Genomic DNA, 19,086 nt, shown 5'->3' on the forward strand with positions numbered 1-19,086 from the left:
CCTGATGTATAAATGGCATCCCCCAGGCTGTTTCTCCCTTCAATGTTAGTTTTATTGATGGAGAAGGAACTAGAAGATAGGTTGTTTGATCTGAAGATTCTATTCATGCGGTTTTAGGCCCTTGTTCTGCAAGATGCTTGGCACAGTTTGGGGGCTTTAGTACAATTCTTGCAGGATTGAGATTTGGGCTAAAGAGGACAGTTCTCCTGCAGTCACTGAAGCATGAATTCTAAAATCTTGTGTGGATATACATATGCAGTTTTAAATAGATTGATAGGACTTTTTTTTAATATTCTAAAATGGTCGCACAAACAGTCAAATCTGCCTGCAGTAATGACCTGTCTGGAGTCTCATGAGTATTTCTCAGAAGTCATCCTCAAGCAGACCCTGAGTAATGTACAAATTACACAATTAAAACAGGTCTCACTTTATTTATATACAGATTATTTTTAAACAAAATGAAATTTCCCATCGCTGAAAGAGAATCAAGGGAGGATCAAGAATGTGAAACAGAGAATGTAAAGGAATTTGCCTGATCGAAGGTTAAAAGTGGATGGACTATTTTTTACCTTTGCAAGAGATTGTCTGCAAAATGTAACCATAGCAACAACAGTAATATTCCCTACCACCCTGAAATGAACAGTTTCCAAAGCACAGCACATCATTCTTCTTTAGATGATGCTTTGGTAGGTAGTGAATGATGTGTGACAGTGTACAATACAAAGAAACCTTGTTTTAATCTATTACTATGTTCACAAGGCAGGAATAATACTACTTTGCTATTACAGAACATTTTCTATGCAAGGTTCACAAAGTACTTTGAAAACACAAATGAATGAAGTCTTGCAACATTCCCTTTCATCAGAGAAATGTCATCCCTGTTCTGTAAATGGCTAAACTGAGGAACAGAGTTAATTGCTTTCTTAGAGTTATACAAGAAATCTGTGGTGGCATAGCCAGCAACAGACTCAGTCATATGACTGCTCCTTCAAATTCAAATGTGTAGGGCCGTATAGGGAAATTAGTTCTAACATATACAGAAATGAGACCTAAAGAATAACAAGGATCAAATTCTGCTCTGATATACACCCACATGACCACATTGAAAACAACTCCAATATGACTAAGAATAGGATCACCCAAGTTCAGGCAAGACGCTCATGGCAGAGATGGGAACAGACAACCGATTTCCTGACTCCCTGTCCGATATCTCTTCCACCAGTATTAAGCATCAGTGCGTGGCACTGTGGATTAGCACTCTTGGCACGTTCTGTGTGCTGTACAGTGCCAAGCGCTCTGTGAGCACTAAATAATAAATAATAATCCCCAAATAAAACCAGTCATAGTCTTACCCTCCCCTTAACTAGCTCACCCCAATGAAGCAAAACTGTTTTCTTAAAATGTAGAATCTTGGGCCACGCCCAAAAACCTGACACACAATAATACCCTGACACGCGGCCAGGACCCTTAGAGTGCTCCACCCCCAGCACTCACTAGTCCACAAAGTTACCAGTCAGCATTGGGTCTAGTGCAGATTCGTTTTCCCACTGAAGTCAGTGGGAGTTTCGTGTGAAAATATTTTAACAAGCTCGATGCCTAAGTAAGCATCTCTCTCTGGGCCAGAGTCGGGAGCAGAGTGGGGGAGAATGCAAGGACACTTTCCTTCTCAACATGGCTTGTGCAGTGGGAGTGTTGTGACTGCATGATGCCCCAAAAGGAGAAGAAAGGACTCCACACAGGCTCTTAGAGCAGGACCAGTGAGTTGAGGAGAACAGGCTGTACCACATAAAGGGGCATAGTCACAGATCTGAGCAGACCTCAAAGAAACATCCTGCCTCCCTCCTTGAGACAGAAACCATCCCAGTGCTCCCCCATTGGCTGATGCTGTTCAAACACTTGTTTCCCCCTGAAAAAAAACCTGACTCCTCCCAAAATGGTGGCACAAGGATACACAACAAACGTCATACTGACTTGTGCACAAAATCTGACAAGCATTGGCACAGGTAGCTGTCTGTCTGTAAATATATTTAATGGAGATATGGCTCCAGGAACCTACATAACAACCCTATGAAGCATATATGAATACCTAGGCACTTTATTTCTCTCATCTGTTACCACGAAGTGGAATAGTGTACTCAGCTACTATGCTCCGAGCACTCTGGGACTATCTTAAAAAGCATCTGCTAATGCATCCCATCTGTGCCGTGTTCTAACGTACAGAACTCCCGCACATGTTGTTTCTGCTCATTTTTCCCCTCACGACAGATTTTCACCAAAATGCACCTAGGCAACGTTTCTTTCTGCTGTCACAAATGTCTTTTTTATAGGAAAACGCTTATGATTCTCCTGCCAAAAAATCTGATCCAGTAATTTGTCTGGAATCACAACAGGTAACCTCATTTATTTCCCTATTACAGGATCACAGCTTGTAACATTGCTGTTCTATCAAGGACATGCTAAAGAGGGACATACTTGGCACTCTGCTGGTGCTTTTCATCCATAGTTTTCAATTCAGCCCTACAAATTTTACGTCCTGCTGTGTTCCTCGGTATTACATTTTAGTAGAGCTGGTGGGAAATCAGAATTTTCATCCTGCAGAAAATTCTGGTATTTCAAAATTTGTTTTAATCCTGACTGGGATAAGAAGTCAAAATATCCACACGTTTTATGGAATGGAAATAGACTAAAAATTAACAAATTTATTTGAGCATAAGCTTTCGAAATCTCCCCACTGTATTTTCCACTGAATGCATCTGATGAAGTGAGCTGTAGCTCACAAAAGCTTATGCTCAAATAAATTTGTTAGTCTCTAAGGTGCCACAAGTACTCCTTTTCTTTTTGCGAATACAGACTAACACGGCTGCTACTCTGAAACCAGCCTAAAAACTGTGATTCCAAACATTTTGTTTCAACATTTCCTAACAAATGAAATGTTTTGACATTCTGGAATCGAAATATTTCAGTTTGGATGGTTGAACTGAATTGAAACTTTTAGTTTTGGTTTGATTCTAGATTAATCGGTGTCCCCTTGAGCTGTCATAGTACTTCATACTTACCTGATGGGAATGTTGTTACGTGTCCAGGTAATCTCTGGCTCAGGATTGGAGTCCACTACACACATGAATTTAGCAACCTCTTCTACTAATGCGTCCACGGTTTCCAGAGGAGTATTGATAAGGGGAGCTACAGAAAGAAGGGGAGAAAACATGTGATTTCAGGCCTGGGTTTCTTCTGAGCAATGTCTGCAAAATCATCAAATTGCCTGTTGACTTCACGGGCACAAACCAATGGGACTCCGCTGCTGTGCAGAGTCAATGTAAGTGGGGTCACCTCCCAACCCCTTCCCTGGAATTCAGTAATTCTCTGACACAGAACTAGGCCACTTATAACTGGCTAGTGGGGCTGGCAATTCTCTGCATCCTCATCACTTGCAAATCTGCACGCTCTTCCAATACACACTGGGCCTCCTGCACTAAAACAGTTGAACTGAGGTTTCCATGGGCACTTATTACCTGGTCTCTTTATCATGTTTTTTTTCTTATTATTTCTTATTATTATTTTTTCTTAAACTCTCTAAGGGATAGTCCATGAAGTTACCCCAAACCTGGTGTGATTCAAAGAGTCACAGTTCAGTCCCTGCTTCCCCCTCCATGCCTGCTCAACAGCAGTGGTTGGCATGGTGGGGGGCGGGGGGCAGATCCTAGGCTTTACACACTACTTGCCTACACAAGGGGAACTAGTGGCCCCTACAGCAGCTGCTCATCCTTGCATGGACCAGCAATGCTGGATCCATATGTGGGAATAAGGGGGCTCCTTGACACCCTGGTGTGAGTGTGTAAGGTGGTGCGCCATTGATGTCAAAATATGTGAGCTTCAGGAATCCGTGTCATTAATGCAGTCTGTTTCAGTTCTTCTGTATTTCTTCATTTTTTTTTAAATGTGTAATACTATTATTGGCATAGGGATAGTTTATAAATTCCCCTGAGGTACGTCAATACTACGGCCTGACTGACACACAACCTCTTGTTTCTTTTTCCTTAATCAGCTCGTGCCCAGTGTGATGTGGATGATAAATAACTATCGCTTACATTTATTATTGGGCACACATCATCAACTGAAATGCTGCTTTATCTTTGGAAAGGTATTTTCCATGCCACTTGGTAAAAGCTGAAGCATAGTTGGTAGCGATCAAAAGGTACCTCTCATAATTATTTTCCCTCCCCATGGTGATCCCTGCAACCAAAGATACACAACCAGTAACTCTTAATGTATGACTGGTAGAGACGTACATCCAGTACTTGGTACACTGGATTTCATTGACAGCTGTGCCTATATTTGAACTAGCCGTCTGCTTCTCTGTGAAATACTGCAGTGAACATGAAGGAGCAACAAGAGAAATTCCAGTGACCTTTAAACAGTACAAAGAAAATTACCTTTCCCGCACATACATTACTAAATAGATATACTGTGTTTACTGCAGAGATCTCTGCTACATTTTGATGTTTCTTGGTGGAAAAATGTTTGCCTACACTATGTCTGCTTCCTCTGTAGCCAATACACTCAATCTTAAATATTCCTGAGCACTAAAATGCACCAAAAACATATGGCAATGTGAGGCACTCCAGTACAAATGAGACAGAATATTTAGATGGTATAGTACAGAATTTGTGCCTGCTTCTTTTCTCACTTACCTGGGTGTAACTTAGGATTCCATTGGTGTTATGGAGTCCAACTGGAGTAAAACTGAGGAGACTCAGGCCCTTCGTGCTAACTATATCTTTCAAGTTCATGTCATGGTCCAGTATTTTTGAAAATTGCTACTAAAACATGTCTCTGCTAATAATATTTCTTTTCAATATGACTGCAAACTGCTCATAGTAATCAGTAATTACATATATGTGAAAAACAAATCATAATTCTGCAGCTAAAAGAAACAAGATAGTTGCATCAGGTTATCACTGCTTTAAAGTATGCAGGGTGTGTGTTTATTACTGCATAAGAAGTCCCTTCCTCCTTGTTCGCAAGTGTTACAGCTGGGTTAAAATCCTGGCCCCACTGAGGTCAATGGGAGTTTTATCACTGACTTCAGTGAAGCCAGGATTTCACTCCAGGTCCTATTGAAAAAGATGCCAAGAAAAAAACTGTGTTGAAATGTTAGAGAAAACACACTATAGGCACTTTTTGAAGTCCTTTATTATTGCTAGTACGTTTTCTGCCCTAAGTCTGTTCATTTTAAAGACGGTTTAGTTATTTTGTGAATCAGATTTTATAGCTGGGTTCTATTATGGGATGGATCGGTTGCAATGGCTGTCTTGCATGCGATATTTTAATTTATGTTGGCGTGCCTAGAGCTGTGGAAAGGTGCATTTTGATCTCAAGCTACTTTAATTAATGAATTAACTCAAATGCATATTGTATACTGCATACTGATTGTATTCATGAGCTAAATGTAGCTATGTTGAGGGAGAAAGCAGTAACAGCTGATCTACTGGATGTATTATTGATAGTACTTTGCTCATCAGGCAAAACAAGATCCCTCAGAGTCAGGGAGTAAACAGATATAATGGGCACAATTAAAGAGTTTTATTTTACCTTTTTATTGGTAGATAAGATACCATTGGCACTAGCGCTATTATGCTTTATGGGCCTAATCCAGCTCCCAATTCAAATTAATGGCATAACTCTCAGAGCAGGATTAACCCTTATACGTAAAGGGAATGGCATCCATACAACTAATATTTTACCAATCAGAAAAACAGTTAAAGGAAAACTTGTTAACAGTGCCCTCTGTTGCTTTCTAAGCCTTTATAACCATAATGTTAATAACTGGGCGTATCCTGCACTTTCCTTCCTATCTTTTTTATTTTCCCATATTAAAATTTAATGTTGGGATAATAGAGAAGATTGAGTAAATATTATTTTGCTAGGATAAGAGAAAAGAAGGACACAGGTCCAAGAAGTACTTGGTGTGTTTGTGTGACGCAGTAATTTGTGGGCCGTGCCACCATTTTGTTTCTGTCCAGAGAGAGATCTCCAAAATGGCAGTGACCGGTGCTTATTTAGAGATTGACATAAAAAAAGTCCTGGTTTTGATGAGAACCAATGCTTTCCCAGACAGAAAATCACATCAAATCCAATGGTGTCCATATTGCCAATGGTTAAATTAACTGAGAAAAATGCATAGTACCTTGTGCCTAGGTTTGAGAAACCGGCCAAGACTTTTGCATGCTGCGGCACTCAGGTCAGTCAAGACTATGCCCTGATATTTTTAGATAACAAGTATAACTTTAACTAGCACAACAAGACATATAACTGCTCCATCCTTAAGGCCATTCAGGTGCCATTTTCCTGGGCATCAATTGTAAGTTTAGGAAATAGTAAAAGGATTCACGGTCAATATTAAAAGTTTCTAGTGTTTGTTACTTTCATTGAGAAGATAGTGGACCCTGTTCTAAGTGCAGTCCATCAGTTAGTACTGGGTTGTTTTTTATTTTTAAATTTAAACTTTTTTAAGTGAACAAATGAAACAGAAAAATAAAATTTACCCCCATTCCAGAATTGTAGACTCTTGGAAATAGTGAAACTTCTCTATGAACTTCTCTTATGCGTATTTCTGACCATTGCTGGTCCAGCTTTGCTGCAAAACCTATCAAAAATATTACTTTGTGGTCTTTTCAGCACGCTTGGTTGCATTCACATGTTCAGACTCTCTCATGAAACAAGACAATTGACATGAACATGATGTTTAGCTTTCTTAAAGAGAAAATCCAGTGCAGATGTTTCATGAAAGGGCAGATGTCTCTTCATTGCATGATGGTATCAGAAAAATCACTTCTATCTCTTTTTGTTTTCTTGTCTCTCCAGTCTTGCTACTATCTACCATGCTCTTCCCGAGCCTTATCTAGTGTTGCTGCCTTAATACAAAACCTTGGGGCCAATTTCCATGTCAATAAATTTGGAAAGCAAGGAAAAAGTCTGATCACCGGTTATAGGTATTAATCTTGACTTGGGCAGAGCTATTGGCATAATAAGTGACTAGCAGCTTCCTCTTGGGTTAAATTTCTTTGTCCACAGAGAGTGTAGTTTATGGTATATTTTGATCCAGTCCTAATAATCAATATGGAAAAATAAAAAAGTTACATTTACCTGGCTGACAGTTCGGTTCCCATATGGTAAATCTTCAGTTCCCATTACAATAAAGTTGCATTTGCATCTCTCAGAATTTTCTGAACAGATTTTTAGAATCTCATATTGGTGTGTGTGTGTGTGTGTGTATAATATAAATGACATATGATATTAATATATGATACATGTGTATGTGTATGTGTATATATATATACATGCATTTTGTAGGCATTTTATATATACACATGTATATGCATTATATATACAAATACGATTTATACATATACATACATAGATGCACAAGAATATCATAAAACTTTTGACCCTAACACATAGTATACCAGTCAGCAGCTAAGTCTTAGGAGCTTTCTTTGACATGACAACACCCATCCCACGCAAACTGGACCCAAAGAACATCCTTGCCCATTACAGTGACACTAAGTGCTATTTGTAAATAAACAACCTTCAGCTTTAGGTATAAATGCAGGATTATTTCATTGTTATCCTCTAAAGACAATAGAGAAATGACCAAACTAGTGAAACTGAAAGCCTTACATTTATATAGTTTTCAGTATTGACACAAGGGTCCCCCCTTCAAGCCTCGCCTGTCCTTATAAAAACTCCTTAATCAGTCACAAAAGCTAGGAGAAGATGAAGGCTGTTTAAACAAACCTTTTGGAAGTTTTTCAGCTAAGCTGAAGGCCGCCAGAGTGAAGATATGTACGAGTGGAATGTTCATTAAGTCTTTCATGGTTAATCCAGAATCATACAAGGCTCCTTTAGGCAAAGTGCATTGAGTTCCCTGCCGGTTTCATTTTAAACCATGGTTTGTTACAAAGTGCCTCAGTTAATGACCGTCTCTGCTGCGGAGTGTATGGGATCTAACTATAATCAGGAATTCTCAGACGTGGCTGCAGTGATGGACATGGCCAGCTGGTGTGCATCCACTTAGGTCAGTATGAAAATGTGAGGCTCATGAAACAAGAGAAAGCAAATCCCTTTAGAATTCCTTTTGAGCAAAGAGTGTGGAATACAATGGCCAAATGCCTTTCCAAAATAATAACCTGACCCAGTACAGCACAAATTGCCATGCCTTTACCCCAGCCAAAGGTAAATACACTAGTAATACGTATATTTGTCAGTGACACTGGATTTTCTTTCAACTTGGTCCTCTCTTTCTTTTTCTCCTTCTCTCTCTCTTTTGTCATAATCCCTGGTGAGTAGCTGAAATGTACCACCTGTTCCACTTCAGATAACACTTTTCTTTTGCGTAGTATATACATCTGCTAGAGCACAATATGTTTGAACCTGTGAACTGAAAGCTTGTCTTGTTTGTCAAGGAGACTGTCAGTTCTCCAGATTTGTTGCAGCAAACTGAGAAAGCAGTGTCATGTCCTGCAAATAGACTCTTGAACCCATACAAGCTTTGGGAAAGTGAAAGATTAATTGCTATCAGGGGAAGTTTCTCAATTTGTACTCTGGAGGACCAAGTGTATTTTATTATAATCTCAGCAACAGCATGGTCAATTCAGGCAACAGTTGATGTATTCATTTTATGAAATATACATGTGAAATCTAGGCATGATTATCTCTGTGATTTCTTATTATTTGCCAAATCTATATTGAAAAACAAAGCACATTTTCAAGGGAACCTCAAAACAATACCTACATATGCACCCAATTTTTATTTATTGTATATTTATTTGTGTGTGCAGATGTCCAGCATTTGCATGTGTCCCAACAATGCCAGCAGTGCAGATTGGAAAGTTAGACTCAAAATGGTCAAAAGTGGCCACTAATTTTAGGTGCCTGCTTTTTTTTAATGTACTTCATTGTATCTTCACTTCCTGAAGATGGGCACTGAAAAACTGAGGACCCCAAGATTTTGAAACTTTTGAACTTTTGAACTTTTGAAACTATAGGCCTAAACAACTATTTGAATTGCAACGACCAAATATCTGGGCTCTTCCCACATCCCCCACCTTGTGTGCCTGCTGTAGACAAGGAGACATGTGTAGTGAATGTGCTAAAGCGGTGGTCAAGGAAGGAAGAAAAGTCCTACCTATCCACGGAGAACTAGCAGGGGCAGTAGCAGTCCTGAAACATCTCATAGAGTGAAGAGCTCAACGGGGCTTGATGGAGGAGTAGGTGAGAAGGGGGGATATGTGAGGCTTGGATTCAGAGCACAGATATTGGAAAAACATGAACAAAAGTAGGGGACTGCCTTTTTGTTGTGGGAATGGGTGACAGGGGATGGATCACTTGATGATTATCTGTTCTGTTCATTCCCTCTCGGGCACCTGGCATTGGCCACTGCCAGAAGACAGGATACTGGGCTAGATGGACCTTTGATCTGACCCAATATGGCTGTTCTTATTTCAAGTAACAGGATTATGATTTAGTGCCACATGAAATCTTGGGTCTTTAAAAGTATTTCAGCCAAAACTCTGGATTGGTCCTGAAGATTAGCTGATGGCTGGCAACCTCTTCAGCTATTGTTATGCTTAGCTAAATCTGCTTTATGGAGATGCTTTGATGTCCCGTAAAGTCTATTTGAAAATTTGTTTTTGAAAAAGTGTAGTGATCATGAATTGGATGTATTTCTAACACTCTGTCAGAAAGCTTCCCAGTCGTCTTCTACCAATGAGATATGTAACGCAGACTCCCACTTACCGTTTAACCTCCAAAGTCAGCATGCATAACAAAAAGTTGAGGGTGGATTTTCGAAAGCAACCAGTGATAGTCTAAGTACTCTGCTCCCATTGGAGTCAGTGGTAGATGCATCAGAGACTTCCATGGAAGCAGAGAGGGGTCAATGAGAATTCCTCACCCCATGCCCTTCGTGCATATTGCCTGCAAGGTGTAATTCCTGATATCAGTAATAACAAGTGCTGTCTTAATTTAAACATCTGGCTTGTAGTGTCAGGGGGTAGTGTTAGTCTGTATTTTCCTTTTTTTTTTTTTCCCTTGACATGTCAGTAAAGAAAAACATATATATTTTAAAATATTTTAATGAAAAATGGGCCCAAATCAAAACAATGTCTCAAATCTGGACATTACTGGCTTTGCATCTGAACTCAGCAGCCTGGCCCAATCTCTTATTTCAACATAGTATCTCAACTCTTTCTGCATTATAACGCTAGACAAATATCTCCTTTGTCAGGAGCCTAGAGGAAGAATCTAAGACAGGGGTCTCAGACTCAGTTTACCTTAGGGCCAGTGCCAGTCCTCAAATCCTCCCAGCGGGCCAATAATGTCGCTGAAGACGGTGTTCAGAAAAGAACACCATTTTTTTATTTTGAATGTCTTAGAAATAATAAAACTGTTGTACAACTTTATACAGTTCTTCGCCTGCCAGAGAGTTTTTAGTCTTTGCTTCAGTTCTGTCAGTTTGTTGATGTTTGGCCTCGGTGACTGAGCAGTTGAAGCCTTCAGGATTGCAGCAAGGAGGGCATCAGATAGTTGTGATTGGTATTTTGACTTGTTTATATTCATTGTGGAGAAAAGTGATGCTGCCTCCATGGCTGACTCTGCCCGGCGACAAGTGATGATATCTCTGTCCCTCTCTCCCAGCCAATAGGAGCTGCAGGGGGCGGCGCCTGCAGCAGACATTGCCAGCAGCGTGGCTGCATGCTTCTCTCCTCTGCAGGCCGCAGTGGGGAGGTTCTCGGGCCGCAGATGGCCCGCGGGCCAGGACTTTGAGACCCCTGATCTAAGACTTCCATTATTCTCATAACACTCTCTTGCTATATATTGTGCTGGATTTTTTAAGTTACAGGATCTGCCATAGTGGATGTGATCATTGACCAATCTAATCCAATATCCTATGTTTGACTGTGGTCATTACTTGACACGTTAATAAAATATGCAAACCTCCCTTGTAAGGCATCTAGCTAACTGCCATGATGTGTGCAGGGGCAGGGAAATTCCTTGTCCATAATTGAAGGCAATCAGTTTGCATAGTAAAGCATGATATTTAGTTGCCCTTATGTTCTTAACTCATACAGCTACAAATGTTTTTAATGATCATAAAATTATCCAGCTTTTAAACCCAGCCCCATGGCATTACTATTAATTAGGCTCAACAACCTCCTGCAGCACTGAATTCCAATCTCATCTGTGTAAAGAAGTATTTCCATTAAATTTATTCTAAACTTGCTTCTCTTTAGTTGAATCATCCCACTTGTTCTCTAATTACATGAAGGGATGAATTCATTTTCACTCTGCCATTCATAATGCTGAATAATTCTGTCAAGTCCTTCTTCATCGTCTCATTTTGAGACTAAATTATCTCAGACTTTTAATTAGTTCATTATATTTAGTGGTACCATAGTTGAGGCTCCCAGTCTCTCTTGTGGCCTGGGCTCTCTGGCCAGACTACATCCCCCATGCTACAGTGCAGTCTCCCCTCTGACTGGGGCATGTGGTGGCTCATTGGAGTCACTATTGGGGGTGTATCATGGGAATTGTAGTCCAGCCAGAGAGACTGGCCCATATGGGAAACTAGAGGCATCAGTCACCCAAACTGCAACTGCCCAATCTCTTTTCTCCTATTGTGGGAGTGCAGAGAAAGGAGCAGCTGTTTCAGCCCTGTGGCCTGCACGTGGCTTGGTGGGTGTGGGGGGGTGTTCCCTACACAAAAGCCCAATAACTTAGGCTTTAAATGTATATGGTAAATCTTGGTCTCAGATAACGCAATTCTGCTGTATGAGAATCACTTCAAAGCTAAAGTCAGTTCAGTCCCTACAGAGCCCCCTACCCTGAAACATTTCCACTTTATTGGTATAATTTGGGAGAGAACCATCTTTCATTTACTTCCACACTTTCTCCATCCACCGCGTTCACACAGACATGCAAGCTGACACCGAGCCATGCACTGCCTTCTGTTACTCAGGTCACTGGAGTTACAGGATGTAACTGAGTTTGCATAGGGATATCTGAGGGAAGAAGATTCACATATTACATTTGAGTTTTGCTAGCAGTGCCCTTTTTCTACAAAGCGTACAGCTAAGATGTGGCTATCTTTGTTCCCTAGCTGATCACTACGGATTAATCCTTTACTATACATGGGCCTCCCTCAACTGGGAGACCTCACATTTCTTCTCAGTGAAGTACCAGCTTGCCAGTGCTTCACCTCGCTGCTGAAAATCTTACAGCCTAGTTATCCTCAGCAACAGTGCCACAAGAAATCTGTTGCTGTGTTTCTGAGCCAGCTGGTGGTGGTTTTGATTTCTCTACAGAGTGACACCCCAAGCAGGTGCATAAAGTCTTGGTGTTCACTGTTCTCTTGTTTCAGCCCCTCTGACTCTAAATGTAGTAAGAGGACTGTAAACTCCTGGGCCACTATGCCCATTGATTTATGAAACTCACTCTATCACGTGGTGCAACAGCTCAATGAGTGAGAAATCAGAGACACATTTAGAAACATTTAGCAGAGCCTGCATGGAAATCAGGTGAATATACCAACCCCTTTAACTTTTGGTGGGGATAAAGAACTTCTCAGTGCATTCCCATTTGGCAAAATTGGCTCTTACACAGAAATGCACAGTTACGTGGTCCCTTACAAAGCGATGCAGAGTGCATTTTATTATATGGAATCTTAGACTAGAAGATGGAACCTGATGCATGTGATTCCAAGGCATAAAAAGAAAATCACTTATTAAAGCTTGAAGTAAGATTGAAAATTCACATAAAATCTATCATTGTAAAGCAGAATGCTCTCATGTCTAAAGCATCGTATGGGAAGATCTAGACAACCTAGATTCCATTCCCAGCTCCACTACAGACTTCCCCTGTGACTTAGGCCAAACTTCTCAAATTTGGATACCCAAATCTATTTTTAGCTATTTAAACAGGGGACCTGATTTTTCAGATGTGCCGAGTGCTCGCAGCTTCCATAGACTTCAACGGTAATTGGGGGCGATCTATGCAAAATGTAATAAAGACTATGATGAGGTGTGTAATGGACTGGGATGCGTTAAGGATCTACATCACGTTGAGATAGATCCCAGTGCAGTGCCAAAATACATGCACCGTGTGGCATTGAGAAATAAAGTAAACCTGAACTTGACCAGATGGTGAAAGTAGATGTTATTGAGTGAATACCGCACCAATGAACAGGAGCCAGGAAATAAAGTTTTGTTGTCTCTTCCCAGAACTCCTGCGTCACATGTTAATTACTATTAGCACCTCTGATAATCCCTTCCCCACCCCCACATTCTTACGGTAGGTGCCTCAGTATGGATTCATGTGTCTAACGTTAGGCAGCGGGTTTTAAATGTTGCTCTGTTACTATTTTTAATAGTCCTTATTTGTATTGCGGTAGTGCCTGGGGACCCGCAGTGCTAGGCACTGTGTGAACAAATAAGTGCCTCCGTTTCATATGTGTTTGAACAACATGTAGCATAGGGGGTCCTGGCCTATGACAGTGGTCCGTAGGCACTATTGCAACACGAAAGTAATAGTAATTAGTTTCCTTGCTAGTCAGTATTCAGAAGCATATTCGTCTTTCAGCAGGAAAGCACCCAGAAACAACTATGTGTCATCGCTGAAATATCGTAATGTCACTGGAGTCAAATGGGACCTGGGAGCTGTTGCAACATTTGAACATCATGGTGAGGAAACTCTATAGCTTGAAAAGTACCATCAACAATATGGCAGTTTCCAGCTATATCTGGCTGCAGGTGAAGGGTAATGGAAATGGTACACCTGAACCCTGGCTGCCCTGTGCTATCATGCTGTTACCTTTGCCATGTTACATCTATCTGGTTGCAGGTGACTTATCTCAAACCCAAATCGGGCGTGTCCCCTCCCCTTCTCACTTCACTGATGTGGACGTAAGTTGCCACACAGTGCTGCAGCCTGTAATGCATTCTGCCAGTGACAGTAAGCATGCCTTGATGGCAGCCCAGCGCAGGAGCAACCATGCAGTCCTTTTGGGCTATGGACAGCACTTTTAAAAAACGTCAGCAGAGCTAAGGATATTTGCATTAAACCAGATGCTCTAAGTTACCCCTGTGCAACCCCTTGACATCAATGGGCTTGTGCAAGTGTAACTGGGAGCAGAACATAACCTGTGATCTTTATTCCTTAATCATTCATCTGCTTCTCATTTGAAGCCATAATCCTTTGTGACATCCCAATCATTTCCACTAGAGAGGGGCTTATGCTGTAAAGTTTAGACCTTCACTAGAATGTAGGGGTTCTTGGCTCTGGGGTTTGGGTTTAGCTCCATCTCTAATTTCTACAGCAGTCGCGTTCTGTACCACAGAGGGAGTGCACGGAAACTCTTATGCACAGCCACTCTGTCTGGACAGTCCCTGTGTGAGCAGTAAGGGGAGAGGAGAACCTTGTGCTGGCTCTGCATCCTGGCTGAATTTCAGTCCCTCAGAAGAGGCATTATGAGTACAGAAGCACTGGCAACTGAACACCGGTGGCACACAGCTGGAGGATCCTGGCATAATAACACTTTTCATATTGAAAACCTGAGATCGTCTGTGCATAAGCGATGGAAGAAAAGCAGCCAAGTACAGGAAAACAGTGAGTTAGGGTGAGGTCTGCTAGACCTTTTTTTTTTTAAATGATATCCTATATTTGGAGCCTACTGTCTCTTGTCCTGCATCAAGGCTTTATAGAATGCTCTTTGCCATGTCTTTTCAGCAAAACCATGCAAAGGAAAATACATTGACCCAAATGTATGATTTTGCACTATGAATAAAACATTATGCACTCCTGTCCCTTATTCATAAACTTTGTCCTGGCTTTTCCATTCATTACTTCTTTAGTTCCTTAAGATGCTCACTCTCAGGTGAGATACTTCATTTTCAACAGTTTCATTCCATGTAGCTGTCAATTTGGTTTCCTACACACCTGTACAGCATATAGGACCTGATCTAAAGCCCAGTGAAGTCAATAGGAGCCTTTCTATTAATGTCAGTGGGTTTTGCATAAAGCCTTTGTAGCTTGGCTATTGTAAACTAACTTCACTTAACTGACTTTAATGCAGCTAAGCCTCTTTACATCAGTGGTGGATCTGTCCGTGCAAGGTCCATTGTCTCTTGCGAGAGTGTCATGCTTCAGACTTTTAAGCATGGTGGGTGTACAAACCCCACAGTAGACGGGAAGGGGATTACTGCAACCCCTGCACATTATGTAAAGAGTGGCGGAAGAGTTCAAAAGGGGAGCAGTCAGTAGGAGGCAGCCCTGGGAGCAGAGCAGAGTGTTTATCTTCCCGGTGCCTAGGGGGCAGGCCTGGTGAAAGGCAGTAGAGCCTGCCTCCTTTCCTATGGATGGTCCAAGTTCCCTGAAATGAAGGCAGGCTCTTTGTGGACATAGAGTTGGATTGTAGCTTGCCCAGGGCCCCTTGGAAGGAAGAGAGGCCAGTGGCTTGTCTGTCTGGGACTGGCTATTTGTTGCCTTTTCTTTTTTCCAGTGTCTTTGCTCTTTTCTTTCTTCCCTTGTACCCGAGAAGGGGTAAACTCCAGAGGAACTCAGCCAGAGGGCTCATATTCAGTTCCTGGGTGACCAGCTACCCCAGTCTGAGTGACCAGAAACCAGGTGAGTACATAACCTGCCACACCTCAAGGGAGTGCCACAGAAGAACTAGGATGGTGACATTGAAGGTATTGTGAATGTTTACATGACGTATCCAACAGAGCTGGTTGGAAAATAGACTTTTTCATAGAAAGTTTTGACAACAATGGAATAAATGGTCTTTTCTATAAATTTCCGATGGAAAACATCTGTTTGGTAAAAATTTCATATAGAAAAAAAAAAACCTGAAAACCAAAACATTTTGGCCACAAAGCAGTAATATTTTGATTCAGAAACCCTGCTATGGTGCCTCAGGGAGTTGTAGTTCAGACACCTGATGCTCCTGTTCTGCTAGATAGGCTGGACTTCCTGGTCAGCCTGTGTCCCATGAGGCACCATAATCTCCCCTCTTGGAGTGGGGAGGCAGTTTATCATGGGAGTCCCTGGCCATGTGCATCATGGCAGATGTAGTCTGTCCCAAGATCCTAGCTCACAGAAGAAAATGGAGCCGCGAGGTAACGGAACTACAACTCCCATGAGACACTGCAACAGCATTTCCAAATGGCAATATTTCTGTTTTCAGATGTTTCTGTGGGACAGGAGGGTTGACAAAGAAATTTAAATTTTGTGTTGAAAGCAGACACTTTTTTTAGTTTAACTGACATTACAGTTTTGTTGGCAAATTTTCAACTAGCCCTAGTCACTATAATATAATATAATATAATATAATATAATAAAAGCAAAACATAGCTCCTTTTGTACTTACTGTACTGTTTTGCATGTCAAATTTAGCTCCAGCACAGGAAAATGCAACTGGCCTGAATGGGCTGAGTTTCGCCCTGTAGGTTTGTCCTGTTTGCTGTTATTCACCCTATCAAGACATCAACCAGAACTGTGCAAAATATTCACAGCTCAGCATGAAAGCTCATACAAGTCACAGGTTACAGGGTTTGTTACAACCTGTACATCCAGATCAGGTTTTTCAGAAAGTTACCTGACGCACACAGGGCTAGTTTTTTAAATGTATTTGGGTGCCTAAAGATGCAGATAGGTGTAGTGGGATTTTCTAAAGTGCCAGCCTCCCACAATGAGAGTTAGGCACCTAAGCACTTTTTTGTAAACTCCCTTAGGCATCTATCTGCATCTTTAGGAGCCAAGTATCTTAAAATTCTGCCCCTTTGGAGAATGTGTGTGCACAGTTTTGAGAGAACATGGGCTGATTTATGGGGGTGCATCAGAATCTGGTGAAATTTGCAAGTTTCTTGAGGTGAAACGCTCTCATTTTGACTGAGTTTCACTTTGAGATTTTGAGTTCATCCAAACTCAAACCAAAATGCGGGCTATGTGAATCCTCACGAAACAAAACCAGAGGAAAAAAATAACACAGACCCCTGTAGAGGGAAACCACCAGGATTTGCACAGCTCTGCTTTTAGTATGTATCATGGTATTTTTCAGTGTGTAGCCAAGAGCTTTTTCTTGTCTCAATTATGTTTATTCTTGGAGATGGAGAAATAATGCCACACTCTCAATAACAGAAAGCAAAGTACAAATATGAAAGCATTGCTGTGACTTGAAAAGGAGAGCTCTCGTTGTAGGAGTCCTTCCTGAACAATGTGGTAAGGGTCGGCAGACTTCTAGACTCGCCCACTATGGCTAACAGATGTTTCTCGCTTCTGCAGCAAATCTTCTGTAGCAGCGCTTCAAAGGGAGTCAGGGGCTGAGGCGCATATATTGTTAATCCAGAGGAGAGTGCTTGGGTAGCTAACAGGCTGGTGGTGTTAAGGAGCTAACATCTAGTTACCACCAGCAAAATTCCCTCATGCTAGAGGCAGGGGTAACAAGGTGACTTACAGTCCTGGGTACCCCAAGACCCATCAAACATACCCACGCCTTTAAGCAAAATGAACCTTTTTCTTGAAGAGCCATGTAACAACCCACGTATCTTTGGGATGACAAGGGCAGCAGCGCCTTGTCCCAGCAGCCACATGATGAGTGAGTAATGCTGGGCTTCGTTTCCCAAAATAGTTTAATATGAAATCGTAGTAAACTGTGCCGCTAAGTGATTCTCCTGCTGAGGATTTATCATAATATTTGCCTCTTCTGTGAGAGCTTTGCAGTATCTTGGCATATAAAAAAGCATTGGGCCAAATTAATCCCTGGTGTAACTCCATGGACTCCAGTGGAATTACACCAGGCTTGAGTTTTTCCCCCTCCTTTTAATATGCTCCAGCTGCTGAGAGTGGTGCGTGCGTGCATGTGTGTGTATAGCAGGAGGGGGATTTCCTAGTAGCAGATTGATAATTTATATGTCCTCTGGTGCATAAACTACTTCTGTCAAACTGAAATCTCATGTGTCCCTCGCTGGACATCTGTTATCTGTAAGCGTGCGGCTCAGCCTCTGAGAGAGGCCCTTCCAGAAAGCGTGCAACCAAGGACTAAGTCCGCTATGATGACATTTTGGGGAACGGTGATGGGATCAGTAAGATATTCTGCATGAGCACTGAGGAATCCTACCAGTCGGTTATAGTCATCAATGTAGGAATGGCTCGTATAGGTCTTAGGAACCATGGATGCCACTTTAACCGCACAGTAGCAATCACAATGTGACAAGACTAAGTCTCATGGCTAGCAGAGGGTTCAGTTCTTATGCAGTGGATGAGGCTATACAGAAGGGTTCACTTGAGTAAAAGATACCCTTTCTCTCCATCTGTACATGAATTTCTAGGTTGAAATCCTAGCCACATAGAAGACAATGGCAAAACGCTCAATGACTTCAGTGGGGCCAAGATTTCACCTGTGTAATGTCTGACAGCTCAAAAAAACATGCAGGGTGCAAGGGACATCTTGTTTTTTTTCATTCGCCATGGAGGTCTTTGAACGTAAGGGCTGAGACCTTGAACTGTACTCTGGATTCAACAGGGCACATACATCTGAGCACTAGGGTGACAGGTTTGCGATGACCTGGAAGGGGCTGCTGCAATTTGTAGAAGCTGAAGCTCTTTCAGGGAGTGAGGCCTCTGTCCTAGATCTAATGAGCTGCAATGATCGAGGCTGGAAGTTGTGAGTACATGAATCGGTATCGCTAGATCTGGTTTCCAATAGGGGAGGGGGAAAATTCTTGGCCATTCAAAGATAGTAATGGGACTTTTGGGATATCCACTAGCATACGGGAGTCCAGAAGGACCCAAAAGCTGTGAACAATGAGAGCGGATCTCTTTCAGGGTTTCTAATTAGTAACCTGATTTAGGTACTCAGTCTGGATTTAGCTGCCAGAATGAAGGCACTCAAATTTGAAAATTCTGATCTGTGTCAAAGACCGAAGATGTAGATGCTGCCCAGATCGATCATTTATGGAGGTTCTCTGAACATTCCATAAATTTCACTTTGAGCAAAAATTAAAATTTGATGCAGGTATCTCAGAAGACGTA

General features: G+C 41.6%; 1 protein-coding gene across 4 annotated transcripts in view; it reads right to left on the bottom strand.

Annotated features, from left to right (window-relative positions):
* MUSK (muscle associated receptor tyrosine kinase) overlaps positions 1–7,876 on the bottom strand; it is an 86,081-nt gene extending 78,205 nt beyond the window's left edge. For all 4 annotated transcript variants that reach the window (XM_073346293.1, XM_073346292.1, XM_073346291.1 and 1 more), the window contains exons 1-2: positions 7,798–7,876; positions 3,057–3,183 (exon numbers count right to left, since the gene is read on the bottom strand). In XM_073346293.1, the coding sequence (XP_073202394.1) occupies positions 3,057–3,183; positions 7,798–7,876 (206 nt within the window). The remainder of the gene's footprint in view (positions 1–3,056; positions 3,184–7,797) is intronic.
* Positions 7,877–19,086: the final 11,210 nt, after the last annotated feature.

Source organism: Lepidochelys kempii, chromosome 5, assembly GCF_965140265.1.
Source record: "Lepidochelys kempii isolate rLepKem1 chromosome 5, rLepKem1.hap2, whole genome shotgun sequence".
In the NCBI taxonomy this organism is placed as follows: domain Eukaryota; kingdom Metazoa; phylum Chordata; order Testudines; family Cheloniidae; genus Lepidochelys; species Lepidochelys kempii.